The 22,110-nt window shown below is 44.3% G+C and overlaps 1 protein-coding gene across 12 annotated transcripts in view; it reads right to left on the minus strand.

The window, feature by feature from the left end:
- CACNA1B (calcium voltage-gated channel subunit alpha1 B) overlaps window positions 1–22,110 on the minus strand; it is a 248,727-nt gene that overhangs the window by 26,459 nt on the left and 200,158 nt on the right. For all 12 annotated transcript variants that reach the window (XR_010148796.1, XM_063788039.1, XM_063788036.1 and 9 more), the window contains 2 exons: window positions 20,545–20,689; window positions 2,233–2,360 (listed from right to left, as the gene is read on the minus strand). Coding sequence is in view for 11 of the 12 variants with exons in the window: in XM_063788039.1 (XP_063644109.1) it covers window positions 2,233–2,360; window positions 20,545–20,689 (273 nt within the window). In the remaining variant the exon portion in view is untranslated. The remainder of the gene's footprint in view (window positions 1–2,232; window positions 2,361–20,544; window positions 20,690–22,110) is intronic.

Consider the following 22,110-nt stretch of genomic DNA (forward strand, 5'->3'; position numbering starts at 1 on the left):
TGTGTTGCTCACAGGTCACGTCTGTGCTATCTCAAGGCCCGCAGGTTTTGTGTGTTATTTTGTGCGTGCTATCTCTGGGGTGAGGCCTGTATTCTGTTGTTTACTCTTCAGTAAGCACTTCTCACATCCCCGACTGCCTATGTCTTCTAAGGACCCCTGCTCTGAGACTCTGGCTTTGGTATGGTACCACTGTGCATGGTAACCAAGCTACCATCTGGCCCAAGTCCACTTCCCGTTCTTCCTGCCTCTGCTCTTGCCGGCGGCTGACTGTGGAAGGCCCGGGCATAGCTCATAAAGATTGGGGAATGTTGTCATCCTCTCACAGGCCTTTGTTGATCTGCCTTTGCCCTTTAGTACTAACTACATGCTATAAAGTATCTCTGTTTTCTGCAACACAGTCTCCTCTAGAAAAAATACACCCAGAAAAAGCAGCGACTCTCTAAACCACACAGTCAGGGTGACCTGCCTAGAATTCACCTAAATCCTGCCTCGGCTGGAGTCTCTCCTGCCCTTTGCCTAACAAGGTCTAGGTCTTCAATGCGGTCAGTCTCCCCCAAGTCGACTGGGCTTACTTGACCACAGGTCCTGTGTGAATGTGCCTGAGCCTGTCCCTCCCAGCATGAAGTAAGTATCACAGGGCAAACATATTGCTGCATCGGACATGACAGGGTTCTTGCAAGCCACGGAAATTGTCATATACACTGTGAAACACAGACAATCTCTACGTCTGTTTTGCACTGCGTAAAAACTGTATATTTCCCACTCAAATGAAAAACACCCACAGAGATGCTGTGGGCCTGGAAGAGCCTGGACAGGAGAGGCCCCATCCCAGGGCCCCCGATGCTGCCAGTGGCTCTGGACCTTGTCCAGACTGGGAAGGGCCCGTGCAGCACCTTCTGGATCCTCACTAGGAAGGTGGGGGTGCTCCAGGGAGGCTGAGTGGAAAGGAGGGTGGGGAAGTCTAGTCGGGCTCCGAGGCCTTTTGTGTCTGTGGAGGGCTCCCTCTGCTGAGCTGCAGTTTAAGCAAAACCAGGCAGAACCCAGGAGCTCTGTGGGCAGTAGGACCTCACCATGAGGGGTCTGACCATGTCCTGCCGGCCCTCCCCCAGCAAGGGCACTGGGGGCAGAGGAGTGCGAGGGGGCCTGGGCAGGCTGAGGAGCTGAGAGAGAGAAGGCAGGCCTCGGTGGCACCCACGGTTCCCTCATCCCCCTAGGGCACGGGGAGTGGTGGATGTCTACGCACTCACTGAGAGCTGCTCATCCACGATCATTTCCTGGGCACACGCTGTGAGTGAGGTGCTAGCAGGCCTAGTGGCCTTGCTGGGAGCAGCCCACAGTAGACATTGCTTGAGTGAGCGAGCAAGTAAATGAGGAACGAGTGATGGAAGGAATGGACAAACAGAAAGATGGAGAAGCCATGCTGCCTGACCTGTCTTCCTTCCCGAATGAGCTCTCAGCCCTGCTGAGATGCCATGCTGTACGGGACCCCCATGGATCCTGATCTCAAACAGCTTCACCTTCTGACCCAAACCATGCCCTTCATGCGACTCCTCTTCTGTCTGGAAAGGCACCACCCCTCGCCTTTGAAACAAGTAAACCTTTCCCACCATGACAGATGATAGACAAGGGTCTTAAACACACTACAGCCTTCCTGGTAGCTCATCTGTCAAAAAAGTTCACCAAGCACCCACACTATATGCAGCCTGGGCTGGGGACACAGAGGTGCATGTTGGCCCCTGTCCCCAAAAGAAAGAGCAGAGGGAGACTCCTGAGCCCCTTAGGGAGAGTGTCCTAAAACCCTACATCGAGTCTCACAAGGACGCTATGGCTGTGCTGTCTCCACACACCCTCCCACAAGCCCTCCATGAGCCCTCACATGACGGGCCTTGAAAGAAGACAGTAAATTTCAGCAGGAGACCTGAGTCTCACAAGCCCCTTGAAAACCTTCCATGACTCCTGGTGCCTCCCAAGGAACTGAACTCAAGGTCTCAAAAGACCCTTATCACTTTATGCAGTCCGGGCCACTGCGCGAAGGCACACGAGACGGAAAAGGGAGGCGCTGCTCAGAGGGGACACCACTGCTGCTCTACACGAAACAGGACAGATCCCTAGGCCCCAAACCAAAACCTGAGGGGGTGCTCACTTGAAACATGTCTGAAGCCACCAGGCCCATCCCAAGATCTATGGGTATGGACCACCCCCAAGGACCACAGAGCACCAGGGCTCACTTACCACGCAGCCGGGTCGTATTCAGCCCAGACCCGGATGAACTCATCCAAGTGGTGAGGACCTAGGATGGAAGAGTCCCGCGTAAGGTACTCAAAATTGTCCATGATCACAGCCACAAAGAGGTTCAACATCTGCAGGACAGGAAGGAGAACAGGTAACGTAGAGAGACCTCAGCCTGCCCTCCCCGCCGCCCCCCACCCCTCTCCAGTGTGTGTGAAGCTCTCAGGATAGCAGGGGTCACTCTGATTTGACCAGCACATGCCCGACCTGCTCTCCCCATGGGACTTCCAAGACTTCCTGCCTTCACGGGGTTCTGGAATCCACATGCTAGTGTCTTGCCCTATTTCAGGCCCCGGAGTTTCCTGTCCATGACCCTCCCTTCCTCTCTGTGATCACATTGTCTTTCCCTCTCAGACTGGCCTTCCATGAAATCCGTGACTTGCAGTTAACAGTTTGGACTCTACGGGCCAACAGTTTGGGTTCTTATTTTAAAATTAAGTTTAAAGTCCCACAACATACAATTACCCATTTTAAAATGTACAGTTCAGGGGCATTTAGTGTATTCACAATATTGTGCAACCATCTCTCTCATTTCAAAACTTTTTTCGTCGTTCCCGAAGAATACCTCATACACATTGGGTAATCACCACCCCAATCCCCGCCCCCCCAACCCCCTGGCAACCACCAATCTCCTTTCTGTTTCTATGGCTTTGTCTATTCTGGAATTTCACATAAAGGAATCACACAATATGATTTGATGTCTGGCTTCTTTCACTGAGCTTAATGTTTTCAAGGTTCATCCATATTGTAGTATATATTAGTACTTCACTTCTTTTTATGGCTGAATAACATTCCAGTGGCAATACACCACATTCATTCATTCACTGATAGGCATTTGGGTTGTTTCTGCCTTTTGACTATTATGATTCATGTTGCCATAAACATTCATGTACAAGTTTCTATGCAGATACATCTTTTCATTTCTCTTGGGTATATACCTAGGAGTGAAATTACTGGGTCATATGGTAATTCTATGCTTCATTTTTTTTTAGGAACTGCCAAACTTCTTCCACAGCAGCTGGTGCATTTTACATTCCTACTGGCAATGTACAACAGTTCCTCCTTCTCCACATCCTTGTCAACACTTGTTATTTTCAATTTTTAGAAAAATTATTGTTATAGCTGTCATGGTGGATGTAAAGAGGTATCTCATTGTAGTTTTGATTTGCATTTCCTTGATGACCAAAGATGTTGAATATCTTTTCATGTGATTGTTTGCCATTTGTATATCTTTTTTAGAGAAATGCCTACTCTTATCCCCTGCCATTTAAAAAATTGAGCTGTTTGGTTTTTTGTTGTTGAGGTGTAGGAGTTCTTTATATATGCTGAATATTAACCCCTTATTAAATATGTGATTTGCAAGTATTTTGTTCTGTACATTGTATTTCCACATATTTGATAATGTCCTTTGACGTACAAAAGTTTTAAATTTTGATGTAGTCTAATTTATCTATTTTTTCTTTGGTTGCTTATGATTTTGGTGTCAAATCTAAGAATCCATCACCAATTCTGAGGTCCTGAAGATTTATCCTTTATGTATTCTTCTAATAGTTTCATAATTTTTGCTATTCTATTAGGTTTTCGATTGACTGAGATAATTTTGTATATTGAGTGAGGTAGAGGTCCAACCTCATTCTTTTGCATGTGGATATCCAGTTTTCTCCATATTATTTGTTGAAAAGATTATTCTCTCCCTCACTGAATTATCATGGAAAGAAAGACAATTCTTTCCCCCATTAGCACAACTGTCAAAAGTCAATTGAACACAGATATTTGAGTTTATTGCTGGACTTTCGATTCTACTTAATTGGCCTATGTATCTATCTTTATGCCAGTACCACATTGTTTTGATTACTGTAGCTTTCTAGTACATTTTGAAATTGGGAAATGTGTTGTTGGAATTAGTTTGCTAGTATTTTTGTTGATGATCTTTGGATCAATATTCATAAGGGATATAAGGCTGCAGTTTTCTTTTCTTGTGGCATATTTGACCATGATATAAGGGTAATGCTGGCCTCACAGAATGTGTTAGGAAGTGTTTCCTCCTCTTGTATATTTGGGAGAAGTTTGAGTGTTCACTTTCTTCTTCTTTTTTTTTTTTTTTTTTTTTTACTGTAGTAAAGATACATAACAAAAAAATTTCCATTTTAACAATTTTTAAGTGTAGAGGTCAGTGGCATTAAGTATATTCACACTGTTGTGCAACCATGAATACCATCCATCTCCAAAACTTTATTCATATTCCCAAACTGAAACTCTGTATCCATGAAACAATAATTCCTCATCCATCCTCCCCTGGAAACCACCATTCTACTTACTGTCTCGATGAATTTGACTACTATAGGTAACTTATATAAGTGGAATCATACAGTGTCTGTCCTTTTGTGACTAGCTTATTTCACCTAACATAACGTCTTCAAGGTTTATTCACATTGTAGAATGTGTCAGAACTCTCTTCCTTTTTAAGGCTGAATAATTATAGTCCATTGAATGTTCATACATTGTTTACCCATTCATCTGTTGATGGAAACTGGGGTTCCTTTCTCCTTTTGGCTATTGTGAATAACACTGCTATGAGCATGTGTGGACATATATCTGTTGAAGTCCCTGATTTGATTTCTTTTGGGTCTATACCAAGAGTAGAATTACTGGATCATTCTGTAATTCACTTTTACTGATATTTTGAGGAACTATCATACTATTTTCCACACCACCATTTTACAGTCATACCCACCAGTGCACAAGGGTTGAAATTTCTCCACATTTTTGCCAATATTTATTAATTAATTTAATTAATTTATTCTTTTTTTTTTTGAGATGGAGTCTTGCTCTGTCTCCCAGGCTGGAGTGCAGTGGCGTGATCTCAGGTCACTGCAGCCTCCACCTCCCAGGTTCAAGCGATTCTCTGCCTTAGCCTCCTGAGTACCTGGGATTACAAGTGTATGAGACCACACCCGGCTAATTTTTGTATTTTTAGTAGAGCCAGAATTTCACCATGTTGGCCAGGCTAGTCTCAAACTCCTGGCCTCAACTGATCTGCCTGCCTTGGACTCCCAAAGTGCTGGGATTACAGGCCTGAGCTACTGCACCTGGCCTATTTTCTTTTCTTTTCTGTCTTCTTCTTTTTTTTTTTTTTTTTTGAGACAGAGTCTCACTCTGTAGCCCAGGCGTGATCTCGGCTCACTGCAACTTCCATCTCCTGGGTTCAAGCGATTCTCATGCCTCAGCCTCCTGAGTAGCTGGGATTAGACATGTACCACCAGGCCCAGCTAATTTTTGTATTTTTAGTAGAGACAGGGTTTTGCCATGTTGGCCAAGCTGGTCTTGAACTCCTGAACTTAGGTGATCTGTCTACCTCGGCCTCCAAAAGTGTTGAGATTATAGGTGTGAGCTACTGCACCCGGCCTATTCTCTTTTCTTTTTCTATCTTTTTTTCTTTAGTAATACCAATTCTACTGGGTGTGAAGTGGTATTTCACTGTGGTTTTGATTTGCATTTCCCTAATTATTAGTGATGTTGAATATTTTTTCATGTGCTTATTGGTCATTGTATTTGGAGAAATGGACATTAATCACTTGTCAGATGAATAGTTTGCAAATATTTTCTCTGATTCTGCAAGTTGTCTTGTCACTCTGTTGATTATTTCACTGGCTGTGCAGGAGCTTGTTGCAGGAAGTCAGGGACCCTGAACGGAGGGATCGGCTGAAGCCACGGCAGAAGAACATAAATTGTGAAGATTTCATGGACATTTGTTAGTTCCCCAAATTAATACTTTTATAATTTCTTATGCCTGTCTTTACTGCAATCTCTGAACATAAATTGTGAAGATTTCATGGACATTTATCACTTCCCCAGTCAATACTCTTATAATTTCCTATGCCTGTCTTTACTTTAATCTCTTAATCCTGTCATCTTCGTAAGCTGAGGATGTATGTCACCTCAGGACCCTGTGATGATTGCGTTATCTGTACAAATTGTTAGTAAAACATGTGTGTTTGAACGATATGAAATCTGGGCATCCTAAAAAAGAACAGGATAACAGCGATTTTCAGGGAACAAGGGAGATAACTATAAGGTCTGACTGCCTGCAGGGCCGGGCAGAACAGAGCCATATTTCTCTTCTTGCAGAAAGCGAATAGGAGAAATATTGCTGAATTCTTTTCCCAGCAAGGAATAACCCTGGGAAAGGAATGCATTCCCAGGTGTAGGCCTACGGACCGCTGCTCTGGGATTGTGTGCCTTATGTGGTTGAAGACCAGGGATGAAATACGCCCTGGTCTCCTGCAGTGCCCTCAGGCTTGCTGGGATTAGGAAACTTCAGCCTGGCAAATTCTAGTCAGACCGGTTGTCTGCTCTCAAACCAGGTTTCCTGTTAAGATGTTTATCAAGACAATGAGTGCCTAGTGGGACATGGAACCTCATCAGTAATTCTAATTTCGCCCTGGCCTTGTGATCTTGCTCTGCCTCTCTGCCCTTGTGATCTTTTATTGCCCTTTGAAGCATGTGCTCTTTGTGACTTACTCCCTGTTTGTACCCCTCTCCCCTTTTGAAATCCCTAATAAAAACTTGCTGGTTTTGCAGTTCAAGGGGCATCAGAGAACCTACCAATAGGTGATGTCACCCCCGGAGGCCCAGCTGTAAAATTTCTCTCTTTTGTACTCTTTCTCTTTATTTCTCAGACCAGCCGACACTTAGGAAAAATAGAAAAGAACCTATGTTGAAATACTGGGGGCTGGTTCCCCCCATAGGAGCTATTTACTTATTTAGTTCCTTTTTTTAAATTCAATCCCTTTGCCCATTTCTTTCTTATAAATTTTTCTTTTGCTTTCATTATTTTTTTAATTGACATGCAATAATTGTATATATTTATGGGGTACAGTGTAATATTTTGATACATGTATACAAATGTGTAATGATCAAATCACAGTAATTAGCATATCCATCACCTCAAACACTTATTTCTGTGTTGGGAGCATTCAAAATTTGCTCTCCTATTTGAAAATATTTGAAATATTTGAAAATATTCAACAAACTGTTGTTAATTATAGTCACCCTACAGTGATACAGAAGACTCAAACTTATTTCACCTGTCTAGCTGTACTTTTGTATCTGTTCACCAACCTTTGGCTATCCCCCATCCTCCTAACCTTCCCTGCCTCTAGTAACCACTATTCCACTCTCCACTTCTACGAGAGCAATTTTTTTTTAGCTTCCACATATGAGTGAGAACATGCAATATTTATCTTTCTGTGCCTGACTTATTTACCTTAACATAATGACCTCCAAGCTCATCCATGTTGCCACAAACGGCAGAATTTCATTCTTTTTATGGCTAAATAGTATTCCATTGTGTATAAGGAAAATATTTTAAAAATCCATTCATGTGTGGATGGACACTTAAGTTGATTCCATATCTTGGCTACTGTGAATAGTATGGCAATAAACATGAGAGCCCAGATATCTCTGACATAATTGATTTCCCTCCGTTTGGATATATACCCAGTAGTGGAATTGCTAGATCACACACAGTAGTTCTATTTTCAGTTTTTTGAGGAGGCTTCCTACCAAGAGTGTATAAGAGTTCTCCTTTCTCTCCATCCTCATGAGTATTTGTTATTTTTTTGTGTGTTTTTGATAACAGCCATTCTAACTGGGGTGAGATGGTATCTCACTGTGGTTTTGATTTGCATTTCCCTGATGATTAGAGATGTTGAGCACTTTTTCTTATACCAGCTGGCCATTTGTATGTCTTCTTTTGAGAGATGTCTATTCAGTTTATTTGCCCATTTATTAATCTGATTTTTTTTTTTTTTTTTTTTTTTTTTTTTTTTTTTTGCTGATGGGTTGTTTGAGTTTCACCTTGTATATTTTGGATATTAATAGCTTGTCAGATAAATAGTTTGCAATATTTTCTCTGATTCTGCAAGTTGTCACTCTGTTGATTATTTCATTGGCTGTGCAGAAGCTTTTTACTGAAATGCAACCCCATTTGTCTATTTGTGCTTTGGTTGCCTGTGCTCTTGAGGTCTTCTCCATACAATTTTTGCCCAGACCAATATCCTGAAGTGTTTTCCCTGTATTTTATTCTAGTAGATTCATGGTTTTGAGTCTTACATTTAAGTCTTTGATCCATTTTGAGTTGGCTTTTGTAAATAGCGAGAGATAGGGGTTGAGCTGCATTTTTCTGCATGTGGATATCTAGTTTCCCTACCATCGTTTATTGAAGAGACTGTCCTGCTCCAATAAATGTTCTTGGTGCTTTTGTTAAAAATCAGTTGGCTGTAAATACAAAGACTTATTTCTGAGTTCTCTATTCTGTTCCATTGGTCTATGTTTCTGTTTTTATGCCAGTACCATGCTGTTTCAAAGTTTGGTAGTGTGATGCCTCCAGCTTTCTTCTTGTTGCTCAAGATTATTTAAGCTATCCAGGGTCTTTTGTGGTTCTGTATTAATTTTAGGATTTTTTTATATTTCTATGAAGAATGTCATTGGTATTTTGATAGGGATTGCATTAAATCTGTATGGTCCTTTTCACAATATTAATTCTTCCAATCCATGAGCATCGAATGTCTTTCTATTTTTTGTGTGTCCTCTTCAGTATCTTTCATCAATGTTTTATAGTTTTCTTTGTAGAGATCTTTCACTTCCTTAGTTATTTCTTTTGTAACTATTGTAAATGAGACTGATTTTCTTTTCTGCTAGTTTGTTGTTGGTATACAGACACACTACTGATTTTTGTACATTGATTTTACTGAATTACTTTATGAGTTCTAAGGATTTTTTGGTGGAGCTTTTAGGGTTTTCTATATATAAGACATGTTGTCTGCAAACAGGAACAATTTGACTTCCTTCTTTCCAGTTTGGATGCGGCTTATTTTTTTTCTTACATAACTGCTCTGGCTAGAACTTCCAGTACTATGTTGAATAAAAGTTGTGAAAGTGGGTATCCTTTCTTGTTGTAGATCTTTTCCCCATTCGTATGATGTTGGCTGTGGGTTTGTCATATACAACCTTTATTGTGTTGAGGTATCTTCCAACCTAACTTGTTGAGTTTTCACTATGAAGGGATGTTGAATTTTATCAAATATTTTTTTCTGTGTCTATTGAGATGATAATATTGTTTTTGTCCTTCATTCTGTTGATGTAATGTATTATGCTGATTACTGGTTTACTTATGTTGAACCATCCTTACATCCCAGGAATAAATCCCATTTGATCACAGTGAATTAAAATGTGCCGCTGGATTCAGTTACTACTAATTACTACAAAATACTATTTTTCTTGAGAATTTTTCCATCTACGATCATCAGAAATATTGGCCTATAGTTTCCTTTTTCTTTCTAGTGTTATTTGTTTTTGTTTCTGTTTCTGCTGTGTCCTTGTCTGGTTTTTATATTAGGGTAATGCTAGTCTTGTAGAATGAGTTTAGAAGAATTCCCTCCTCTTCAATTTTCTAGAAGAGCTTGAGAAGAACAGGTATTAGTTCCTCTTTAAATGTTTGGCAGAATTCTCTAGTGAAGCACCCTGGGCTTTTCTTTGATGGGATTTTTTTTTTTTTTTTTTTTTTTTGAGACGGAATTTTGCTCTTGTTGTCCAGGCTGGAGTGCAATGGCGCGATCTCCGGTCACTACAACCTCTGCCTCCCAGGTTCAAGAAAGTCCCCTGCCTCAGCCTCTTGAGTACTTGGGACCACAGGCGTGCACCACCACGCCTGGCTAATTTTTTTTTGTATTTTAGTAGAGACGGGGTTTCACTATGTTGGCCAGGATGGTCTCGATCTCCTGACCTCATGATCTGCCTGCCTTGACCTCACAAAGCGCTGGGATTACAAACGTAAGCCACCATGCCCGGCCGATGGGAGATTTTTAAATTACAGATTCAATCTCATTACAGTAATTGGTCTGTTCAGGTTTTCTTTTCTTCTTGGTTCAATCTTGGTGGGTTCCATGCATCCAGGAATTTATCCATTTCCGCTAGGTTTTCTAATGTGTTGGTGTACAGTTGTTCATAAATAGTAGTCACTAATGATACTTTGTATTTCTATGATATTAGTTGTAATGTCTCCTTTTATACTTCTGAATTATTTATTTGCATATTTTCTTGCTTAATCTAGCTAATGGTTTGTCAATTATCTTTTCAAAAAAACAATTTTTTTTTTTTTTTGAGACAGAGTCTGGCTTTGTCACCCAGGCTGGAGTGCAGTGGCATAATCTCGGCTCACTGCAACTTCCGCCTCCTGGGTTCAAGCAATTCTCCTACCTCAGCCTCCCAAGTAGATGGGCTTACAGGTGCCCGCCAGCACACCTGGCTAATTTTTATACTTTTAGTAGAGATGGGGTTTCACCATGTTGGCCAGGCTGGTCTTGAACTCCTAACCTCAAGTGATCCACTTGCCACGGCCTCCCAAAGTGCTGGGATTACAGGTGTGAGCCACCGCACCTGGCTATATTTTCATTTCATTGATCTTTTGTAATGTTTTCATCTCAATATTGTTTCTTTTTGCTCTTGCTCTGATCTTTATTATTTTTGTTCCTCTACTAATTTTCGGCCTGGTTTGGGTTTTATTCCTAGTTCCTTGAGATGCATCATTAAGTCATTTATTTGAAATCTTTGTGTGTTTCTGATGTAGGCTTTTATTGCTATAAAATTCCCATTTCATACTGCTTTTACTGTATCCCATAAGTTTTGGCATGCTATGTTTCTTCTCCACCTACCCTGCCCCTGGTTCAAGTTATCATGACATGTGTTTCTATTTTTATTGTTTCAATATTTTTTTCTTCTCTTTTTCTGTCTTTTTTTTTTTTTTTTTTTTGAGACGGAGTCTCACTCTGTCACCAGGCTGGAGTGCAGTGGTATGATCTCGGCTCACTGCAACCTCCGCCTCCCGGGTTCAAGCAATTCTCCTGCCTCAGCCTCCCAAGTAGCTGGGACTACAGGCGCGTGCTACCACACACGGCTAATTTTTGTATTTTTAGTAGAGACGGGGTTTCACCATGTTGGCCAGGATGGTGTCGATCTCTTGACCTCATGATCCACCCACCTCGGCCTCCCAAAGTGCTGGGACTACAGGCATGAGCCACTGTGCCCAGGCATCTTTTTCTCTTTTCTTTTTTTTCTTTTTCTTTTTTTTTTTTTTTTTTGAGACAGAGTCTCACTCTGTCACCCATACTGGAGTGCAGTGGTGCAATCTTGGCTCACTGCAAACTCTGCCTCCCAGGTTCAAGTGATTCTCCTGCCTCAGCCTCCTGAGTACCTGGGATTACAGGCACCCACCACCATGCCCGCTAATTTTTATGTTTTAAGTAGAGACAGGGTTTCACCATGTTAGCCAGGCTGGTCTCGAACTCCTGACCTCAAATGATCTGCCCGCTTCAGCCTCCCAAAGTGCTGGGATTACAGGCGTGAGCTACTGTGCCAGGCCAAATTGTAAAACTGCCTTCTTAATTTCTTCCTTGGCCCATTTGTCATTCAGGAGAATGTTAATTTTCATGAATTTGTACAATTTCAAAAGCTCCCCTTGTTACTGATTTCTAGTTTTATTTTATTATTGTTAGAAAAAATACTTGATACAATTTCAATTATTTTACATTTGTTGAGACTTGTTTTGTGGCCTAACATCTGATCTCTCCTAGATAATCTTCCATGTGATGAAGCAGCTAATGTGTACCGTGCAATGGTTGGATGAAAAGCTCTGGAAATGTCTGTTAGGTCCATTTGGACTAAAAGGCACTTTAAAGCCAATGTGTGTTTTTTGTTGTTGATTTTCTGTCTAGATGATCTGTTCAATGCGGAGCATAGGGTACGGAAATCCGCAAATGACACTGTGCTGGAATCTCTCTCTCTTTTTGGATCTAATAATATTTGTTTTGTATGTCTGGGTGCTCTACTGTTGGGTCCATATATATTGACAATTGTTGTATTTTCTTGCTGAATTGATTCCTTTATCATTATATAATGACATTCCTTGCCCTAAAATATTTTTTCTTAAAGAGATGGGGTCTTGGTATGTTGCCCAGGCTGGAGTGTAGTGGCTACTCACAGGTGTAATCACAGCACACTACCACCTTGAACTCCTGGACTCAAGCAATCTTTCCACCTCAGCCTCCCAAGTCGCTGGGACTACAAGTATGCACCACCACACTGGGCTTCTTTTCAGAGTTTTTGACTTAAAGTTTGCTTTGTCTGATGTAAGTATAGCACTCCTGCTCAATTTGGTTTCTGTTTACGTGGAGTATGTTTTTCATCCCTTTACTTTCACTCTATATGTGTCCTTATAGATGATGTGAGCTTCTTGTAGGCAGTATATAGTTGGGTCATTTAAAAAATCTATTCAGCCAGTTTATATACTTTAAGTGGGGGAATTTAATCCATTTACATGTAAGGTTATCATTTATAGGTAGGACTTACTTCTGTCATTTTGTTAATTGTTTTCTGGTTGTTTTGTATATCTTTTCTTCCTTTCTTCCTCTCATTATTTATCATTACGGTTTAGTGGTTTTCTGTAATAGTAAGGTTTGATTATTTTCTCTTTCTCTTTTGTGAAACTCACTCTACCAGCGAGTTTTATATTTTTGTGTGTTTTCACGATAGTAATTATCATGTCTTTGCTTCCAGATGTAGGACTCCCTTGTGTATTTCTTGTAAGGCTGGTCTAGTGGTGATGAATTCCCTCACTTCTTGCTTGTCTGGGAAAGACTTTATTTCTCCCTCATTTCTGAAGGATAGCTTTGCTGGGTATAGTATTCTTGATTGACAGTTTGTTTTTTGTTTTCCTTTTACCACTTTGAATATATCATTCCATTCCATTCTCTCCTGGTCTATAAAATTTCTGCAGAGAAATCTGCTTTCAGTCTAATGGGGGATTCTGTTATATGTGACTTGATGCTTTTCTCTTGCTGTTTTTAGAATTTTCTCTTCTCTTTGACTTTTGACAGTTTGACCATAACATGTCCCAAGGAGAACCTTTTTGGCTGAATCTATTGGGGGACTGCTGAGCTTCTTGGATTTGGATGTCCACATCTCTCCCCAGACTTGGGAATTTTCCAGCTATTACTTTATTAAATAGATTTTCTATACCTTTTCCCTTCTCTTTTCCTTCTAGACACCCATAAAATATTTTTTTGCTTAATCATGCTCCATAATTCTTGAAGGCTTTTCTTTTTAATTATTTCTTTTCTTTCCCTCTGACTGATTAATTTCAAATGACCTATCTTCAAGTTCAGAGATTTCTTTTTTCTTCTGCTTGATCAGATTCACTGCTGAAGCTCTCTATTGTTAGTTTTTATTTTTAATTTCATTCATTGAATTTGTCAGCTGCAGGATTTCTGCTTGGTTCTTTTTTTATGATTCCTATCTCTTTGTTGAATTTTTCATTCATATTGTCAATTGCATTTCCGATTTCATTGCATTGTCTATCTGTATTTTCTTGTATCTTGTTGCACTTCTTTAAGAACATTATTTTGAATCCCTTTTCTGGCAGTTTTTAAATTTAGTTTTTACTAGGGTCTACTACTAAAGAGTTATGTTCCTTGGGTGATGTCAGATTTCCTTGCTTTTTTTTTTTTTTTCTTTGAGACAGAGTCTCGCTCTGTCACCCAGGCTGGAGTGCAGTGGCATGATCTCGGCTCACTACAAGCTCCGCCTCTCGGGTTCATGCCATTCTCTTTCCTCAGCCTCCCGAGTAGCTGGGACTACAGGCGCCCACCACCGCACCTGGCTAATTTTTTTGTATTTTTAGTAGAGACGGGGTTTCACCGTGTTAGCCAGGATGGTCTTGATCTCCTGACCTTGTGATCCACCCGCCTCGGCCTCCCAAAGTGCTGGGATTACAGGCGTGAGCCACCACACCTGGCGATTTCCTTGCTTTTTCAAGTGTCTTGTGTCCCTTGATGTCTGTACATCTGGTAAAACAAATCACCTCTTCCAAACTTTGTACAGTACAGTTGGGTTTTAGTGTGCCAGCTGGGAAGGGCATAGTTACTCTGTTTCCAGGTGCAGTGGTATAGTCTCCCTACAACTTCTTTAGCTGCATTCAACATTAGCAGTAATTGTGGGCACTTCATTTGTCCAGGGTGTAGAAGTTTGTGGCAGCAGAAGTGGCAGTGTAGGCTGTAAATGTCCTCAGTGTCAAGGGCTTTTGGGGTCCTGTTATTTTTGTTTTCCCCACAACGGGAAGACTTAGCTGAGGGGACACCTCTTGGTATCAGGTCTAATGGCCTGCAATCAGCTGCAGCACCACTGGGTTCCAGGTGCAGGTGCTCAGAGTGGCTGTGGAGCTGGTGTCCTATACTTAGAATCTCATGAACTTATTGTGGCACCTGGGTGTTGGGGTACAGGTTTGCTCCCTGGGGCAGAGTTGGGTGTACACTGCCCACAGTGCCAGGATCTTACTCTAAGCCATTCCCTAGCAGCTCAGGCCCAGGGGGCGAGATTATAGCTGTGACTCTACTCCTGGGCGGGGTGGGAGCAGGGCATAGCACTGGTCCAATTCAGGAAGAAGGGGTGCTCTGGAGTTTTGGGCCTGAGAAGTTGGATACAGCTGCAATTCAGGAACCTGAACCAACAGGGGTTAGTGGCATCTTGGGTCCCAGGGGAAAAGGCACCATGTAGTGGTTACTCTAGACCCTGGGATGGTAGGGCTTGGCAGTATCCCAGGTTCTGTGAGAACAGGTGTAGCAGCAGCAAGTACCCTAGAATGGCAGAGCACCGCTGTCATTTGAGCCCTGGGGAGGCAGGGAACTCCACTCCCCAGGTCTGTCTCAGCAGCTCAGACTCCAGGGGGCAAGTCTAGCTCCAGGAAAGCAGGGCACTAGAGCTATTTGGCCTATGGGGCTGGGTGTCTCAGCTGAGCCAATGCTCTATTTATCTGGGATGGCAGAGTACCATGTCAGTTCAGCCCTGGGGTGCACAGCCCTCAGTTCAGCCAGGGCACTGATTCCCAGGGGTGGGGGGTGGGGACAATGTGCCACTTCAGCTCAGGCTTGGGGGATGTGACTGCTCTGGGTGGCCAATGCACCATTTCCTAGGATGCAGGGAACTGCTTCAACTTAAGACACTGGGGAGGTGTGACCGCTCTCAGTGGCCAAGGTACTGTTTTCCCAGGAGGCAGGGTACCACTTCAGCTCTGGCCTATGGGCATGGAGGGGAAGGGTAGGTGAAGCAGCTCCACCTCCACTTGGCCCCTCAGGGAAGGGTATAACAGCTGCTTGCAGCTCAGCTTGGGGATGTCGGCCACCAGTCTTGGATAGTTTGATGGCAGTTTTGCCTCAAGGATAAAGGGAAGCTGCGGCTACTCCAGGAGCAAGTCACACTCCCGCTCTAGTTCCAACTCCTAGGTAGTGGAACACAGTAGCCACGTGGGCCACAGGGGCTGAGCAGTGTTGGCTTTGTCTCTGGAGGCAGCACAGGTGTGTGGACTCCAGGCAGCTCCCTCAGCTAGGCTTAGTGCCTTGAGGACTGCAGGGGACCCGAGTGGTAGGGTCTGTAGGTGTCCGAGATGGTGATGGGGGCTGCTGGGATCCTCTTGCTTACCTCCTCACCAAAGGGAAAAGCTCTCCTAGGTCCCAGCTGATCCCAGTTGCGGGATGGGGTGGTGGTGTTTGCTTGGTGTTTCATTCCATTCTCTAAGTGGCCATCCCAAGTTTCTGTGCTCACCAGTGTCTCTGTTACACCTCTGATGTACTCCGAGACTCTCCCTCAGTTATTTTCATTAAAATGTAATTTTTTGTTCATTGTTCTGTCTTTTTGAGAAGGACAAGCACTAGGTGGAAGGTCAGCCATCTTGCTGACGTTACCTCTCATTTCTTAATTGGGTTGTTTTATTTTTGTTGTTGAGTTGTAGAAGTTCTTTATACATTTTGTTAAATCAAGTTTAGCCTAAAGCTGCCTCCTTATATATTTTAAGTTCAGCCTAGAGGCTTCTCTGTACCTAGTGAACTATAACCTAAATGGAAGTGTAAACAGACTTTGTAACCTATTATCACGCCAATCATCAAGTTTTGGCCAATCAAAGGGAGCTAACTGTTCTGTGTTCAAATAAGGCAAACGCTAAGCTGTAACCAATCAACTGTTTCTGTACCTCACTTCCATTTTCTGTACACCATATTCCTTTTTCTGTCCGTAAATCCTCTTCTGCCATGTGGCTGTGTTGGAGTCTCTGAGCCTACTCAGACTCAGGAGGCTGCACAACTTGCGAATCATTCTTTGCTCAATTAAACTCTGTTAAATTTAATTTGGCTAAAGATTTTCTTTCAACAATTCTGATATTAACCCTTTATCAGAAATGTAATTTACAAATATTTTCTCCAATTCCTTGAGTTGCCTTTTCATTCTGTTGATAGTGTCCTTTGATTCTAAAAAGTTTTTAATTTTGAGTAGACAAATTTGTTTTTTCTTTTATTGTGATTCTGGTGTCAAATCTAAGACTCTGTTACTAAGTAAAACGTCATAAAGATTTACCCACTATGTTTTCTTCTAAGAGCTTTATAGTTATAGCTCTTACATTTAGTTATTTAATTTTATGTTAATTTTTGTATATGGTATAAGGTAGGAGTCCAACTCCACTCTTTTGTATGTGGATGTCCCGTTTTCCCAGCAAAGAGTGTCCCTTTGCCATTATATGGTTTTGGGCTTCTCTTTATTGTGAAGTTTTTGATTACTGATTCAATCTTCTTACTCGTTACAGGTCTATTCATATTTTCTACTTAATTCAGTCAGTTATGATAATTTGTGTCTTTCTAGGAATTTGTCCATTTCAAAAGCTTAGGTTCTAAACTCGGGCTAAGATATTTAACATCTCTAGACCTCCATTTCTTCACTGTAATAATAATAATACCAATCTCAGGACTGTCACAGAGACTAAAATACTTAATGTATTCATAAGACCCTGCATAGTGCCTGACTCAGTGATTATCAGCAGGCTGTCATGAACAACCTCATTCCCTATTCTTCCATCAGCACTCTCTATTCCAATTAATGGAACCAAATCCCAACCTAACCAAGTCCTGCCACCCATCCCAAATTCACAGTCCCATTTTTTCCATGTCACTTCTCTATCAGACCAAACCACATCCAAGTGTTTCAAAGCATGAGTTGCCCAGCATGTCCAATCTGTGAGGGAAGTGCCAGAAGGATTAGGATTACAGTTTCAGTAAGGAGACACCAGGGTTAGCCGAGAACCATGACTGAGGTCCATGGGGACAAGAACAAAGGACAGTGGCCACGAAATACCCTCTTCTCTGCACAGGAGTGATAGCTAAACCCAAGGATTCCTCGACTCATCCTGGACATGTCTAGTGAGTGCTGGCCCTGTACGTGGTGTGGTATCATGAATGTGGCTTTCTGCGGAACCCCATCTCTGCAGCCAGGTGCATGGTAAGGTCAGGCTAGTAGGTTTGGCTTTGTGCCCACAGGTGTGCTGGTTCTTACAGCACCAGATGTCTTTGAACAGTATAGAGACCAATGCCTCAGGAAAGTGATTCTCCAAAAAGCCCACCCTCCCTGCTGCCCACAAGGGGTCTTTGGAGGGATCAGGAGATGACTCAAACATGGAAATCCTTCCCTTGGTTTCTAGCAAGTAGTGAAACACAGTTTTGTAGGTTCTTCTGTATTTCTCTATCTAAGTGTAAGCTCACCTGTCTCAAGTGCACATCATTCCCAACCACCTCAACCTCCTACTGCACCCTGCAAAGCTCACGGTCCGCCATCAGCACACGTCCTTATATCTCCATCTCCCCTGAGTGCTCTCCACTTGTTCTTGCTCTGGCTCAAACATCTAAGAGGATGGATGTCCCCTCTGGTCTCTTCTTTAAAAACCTGTTCTCTGGGGCTCACATCATCTATTAAGTTTCCCCTTCCTTCATGAAAAACTTAGGACCTGGCTTGCTGTTTTTGTCTCCACTTCTATTCTTGTTATCATTCTTGTTGCTTTTAAGATCCACAGAGATGGGACGACCGCTGCCTGCCCTCTCCATTCCTGAACCTTCTCACCCATCAGCTCATCTCCTTGTTCTACAAATCACACTAAACATGCTTATCAACAGTGATCATGCTAATGTTAATGTAATGATCTTGCAATGATAATGTAATGACGGCAATGATGTTTACCGATGGCATCACTCACTGCCTCCCGAGTCTCCACCTCACACATCCCACTCTGCTCACATCGCCTACTTTTCCGGCTCCCTTTTTCAAATACCTGCATCCCAAAACGTGTCCTCACGAGAACCTCCAACCCAGTGGCATTGCCCCTCACCCTCCTCTGTCCCCAGCTTTGATCCCACGTCCAGCACAATAACCACACTCTTATACACACCCTTCTCTCCCTCCTTGCACTTGTCTGGGAAATCCCGAATCTGGATAATCCACTTTTCTACCCTTGTACTGAGGAGTGAATGTGGCTAGAGAAAAGCACAACCATGCCAGCTGTTCCTCCTTGGAGTCAGGGCCACAGGCTTGAGGTGTTTCCTCAGTGCTGCTCACTGTCAAGAGCATCTCTGTCCCGGCTGTGCTCCTCTCCTCTTACCGGCTCTCAAACTTGCGGCAACAAGGCCTTCACTCCCACTACGCTGATGGAGGAACAATGTGCCAAGGGCGCTAACGGCCTCTGCCTTTCCACATCCAATAAACCATTTTTTTTTTTTTTTGAGACAGAGTCTTGCTCTGTTGCCCAGGCTGGAGTATAGTGGCGGAATTTTGGCTCACTGCAACCTCCACCTCCCGGGTTCTAGCGAGTCTCCTGTCTCAGCCTCCCTCTTTTTTTTTTTTTTTTTTTGAGACGGAGTCTGGCTCTGTTGCCCAGGCTGGAGTACAATGGCACGATCTCGGCTCACTGCAGCCTCCACCTCCCAGGTTCAAGCGATTCTCTTGCCTCAGCTCCCCAGGTGGCTGGGATTACAGGTACCTGCCACCACGTCTGGCTAATTTTTGTATTTTTAGTAGAGATGGGGTTTCACCATGTTGGCCAGGCTGGTCTTGAGCTCCTGGCCTTAGGTGATCTGTCCGCCTGGGCTTCCCAAAGTGCTGGGATTACAGGTGTGAGCCACCATGCCCGGCCCAGTTAACAATTCTTGGTCATCATCTTGCATCACCTTCCGTCAATATGGTGCATGGCTGGTTACTTCCTCTCTCCGCCCACTCCTGGTTCTCCACCTGCCTCCTGGACTAATCCACCTCAGTTTCTGGATCTAGTGCTCCTTTCTGCCTCCTCAATGCCCTTGGGGTAGAGTCTTCAGCCTTCTTCTGAACACTGTTCTTCCCCTACGTCAGTGCTCACCAAAGTTCAACACACACAGAGTCACCTTGAGAGCTTGTTAAAACTCAGATTCCTGGATCCATCTCCAAGACACCCTGATGCAGTCTCGGGAGTGGCCTGGGAATCTGTATGTCTAACAGGCACTCAGGCGCTGCTTTGGACGCAGGTCACTGCACTAAGCTTCGCATTAACAGGGATCCAGCAAATAGCATGCAGCCCCACAAACACACCGAACACTAACGACAACTCATTTCTATCCAGCCCAGAGGTCGCTGGGCATCTCTGCTGCCTCCAACCCTGACCTAATCTCAGCTCCCCAGTACTCCCATCTCAGAAGAACTGCTCACCCTGTGGCCCCAGAAAACCCCAGGATGCAGCCTGCTTTTTCCTCTTCGCATGCCCATCTCTCATCATCAATCGTGCCAGCTCTACTTTTAAAATGCAGCCCAATCCCACCTCACTCCCTTGCCTCTCCTTTCTCCAGGCCACTGTTGCCCCCAGTCGTCTCCTCACTCGCTCTGCAGCCACGTCCTCACTACTCACACAGAAGCCAGAGCCAAGCTGTAAAACGTCAAGCAGATCCTGTGAGGCCCCCAGAGGCTTCCATGGATGTGAAATAAAATCCACACCTCTGGGGCCAGCCCTGCCGACCTCCCCACCCAGTCCAGCTGCTTTCCCCGTACACTGGCTGGGATGCTGTTCCTTCACATCCCATCACCACAGTGGATGACCTTCTAGAAGCTGGAAGTTAAGGAACAGTTGCCCCTGGAAATGTAACCCTTTTCCACGGATGTCAAGGAAGGGCCCACAGGAGCCCGTTACCATCTCGGCCCTTTCTCTGGCTAACGAAGTCGCCATCTCTGGGGAAACAAGGGCCATCAGCATGGACTCAGCTTATGACATGGCCTGGATCAGAGTCAGGGATCAGCAGGAGACGTGGGGGAAGCCTGAGCTGTACCGAGACAAGACGTGGCACTGGGAGGGGCACAGTGCCCAGGACTCACCAGAAAGGAGCACAGGAAGATGAAGGAGACGAAGTAGAAGTAGGCAAAGTCACTTCCACACTCGGTGGCATTGGCCTGCTCATCACAGGCCTGGTTGCTCAGGCAGGACAGCATGATCTCGTGCCAGGCCTCCCCCGTGGCGCTCCTGAGAAGAAGGGCAGAGTTGTGAGGCCCACAGAGGCCCTTGAGGGAGCCCGAGCCCTGTGGGGCTACCGAGCGTGCCCACTCCTTTGGGCTCCTTCCCACAGACAGCTCACACATGTGCCAGGCCTGGGTCACAGATGCTGTTTCTTCAAAGGAAACTTCTGGCACTAGATTTCCAAACTGATCATTAATTGGGAAACCACTGCTTACTAAAAATTATCTACGGCACCAGGGGCCAGCGCCAGGGCGAGCACTTCTTTGTGGACACCACAGGCCCCAGTTGTACTCCTGACCTCCTCCCAGACACATGCCATCTTGGTCTTCGTTTCCAGAAATGGTGACTCTCCTTCCAGCTGCTCCAACCAAAAATGTGGGCGTTTTCTTTGCCTCCTCTCTCTCTCCATATCCTGTTCATCAGATCATCTGCCTTCAAAACACAGCCAGGCTCTCACCACTCCTCACTGTCCTAGGCCAAGCGACCATGGCCTGCCCTGTGTTATGGAAGCTTCTGAGCCTATCTTCTCACTCTGCCCTACACAGCAGGAAGCAGGTGACCTGCCCTGTGCTGTGGAAGCTTCTGAGCCTATCTTCTCACTTTGCCCTACACAGCAGGAAGCAGGTGACCTGCCCTGTGCTACGGAAGCTTCTGAGCCTATCTTCTCACTCTGCCCTACACAGCAGGAAGCAGGTGACCTGCCCTGTGCCATGGAAGCTTCTGAGCCTATCTTCTCACTCTGCCCTACACAGCAGGAAGCAGGTGACCTGCCCTGTGCTACGGAAGCTTCTGAGCCTATCTTCTCACTCTGCCCTACACAGCAGGAAGCAGGTGACCTGCCCTGTGCTACGGAAGCTTCTGAGCCTATCTTCTCACTCTGCCCTACACAGCAGGAAGCAGGTGACCTGCCCTGTGCTGTGGAAGCTTCTGAGCCTATCTTCTCACTCTGCCCTACACAGCAGGAAGCAGGTGACCTGCCCTGTGCTATGGAAGTTTCTGAGCCTATCTTCTCACCCTGCCCTACACAGCAGGAAGCAGGTGACCTGCCCTGTGCTATGGAAGCTTCTGAGCCTATCTTCTCACTCTGCCCTACACAGCAGGAAGCAGGTGACCTGCCCTGTGCTGTGGAAGCTTCTGAGCCTATCTTCTCACTCTGCCCTAAACAGCAGGAAGCAGGTGACCTGCCCTGTGCCGTGGAAGCTTCTGAGCCTATCTTCTCACTCTGCCCTACACAGCAGGAAGCAAGTGACCTGCCCTGTGCCATGGAAGCTTCTGAGCCTATCTTCTCACTCTGCCCTACACAGCAGGAAGCAGGTGACCTGCCCTGTGCTATGGAAGTTTCTGAGCCTATCTTCTCACCCTGCCCTACACAGCAGGAAGCAGGTGACCTGCCCTGTGCTACGGAAGCTTCTGAGCCTATCTTCTCA

The sequence above is a fragment of the Pan troglodytes genome, chromosome 11 (genome assembly GCF_028858775.2).
Source record: "Pan troglodytes isolate AG18354 chromosome 11, NHGRI_mPanTro3-v2.0_pri, whole genome shotgun sequence".
NCBI classification, from domain to species: domain Eukaryota; kingdom Metazoa; phylum Chordata; class Mammalia; order Primates; family Hominidae; genus Pan; species Pan troglodytes.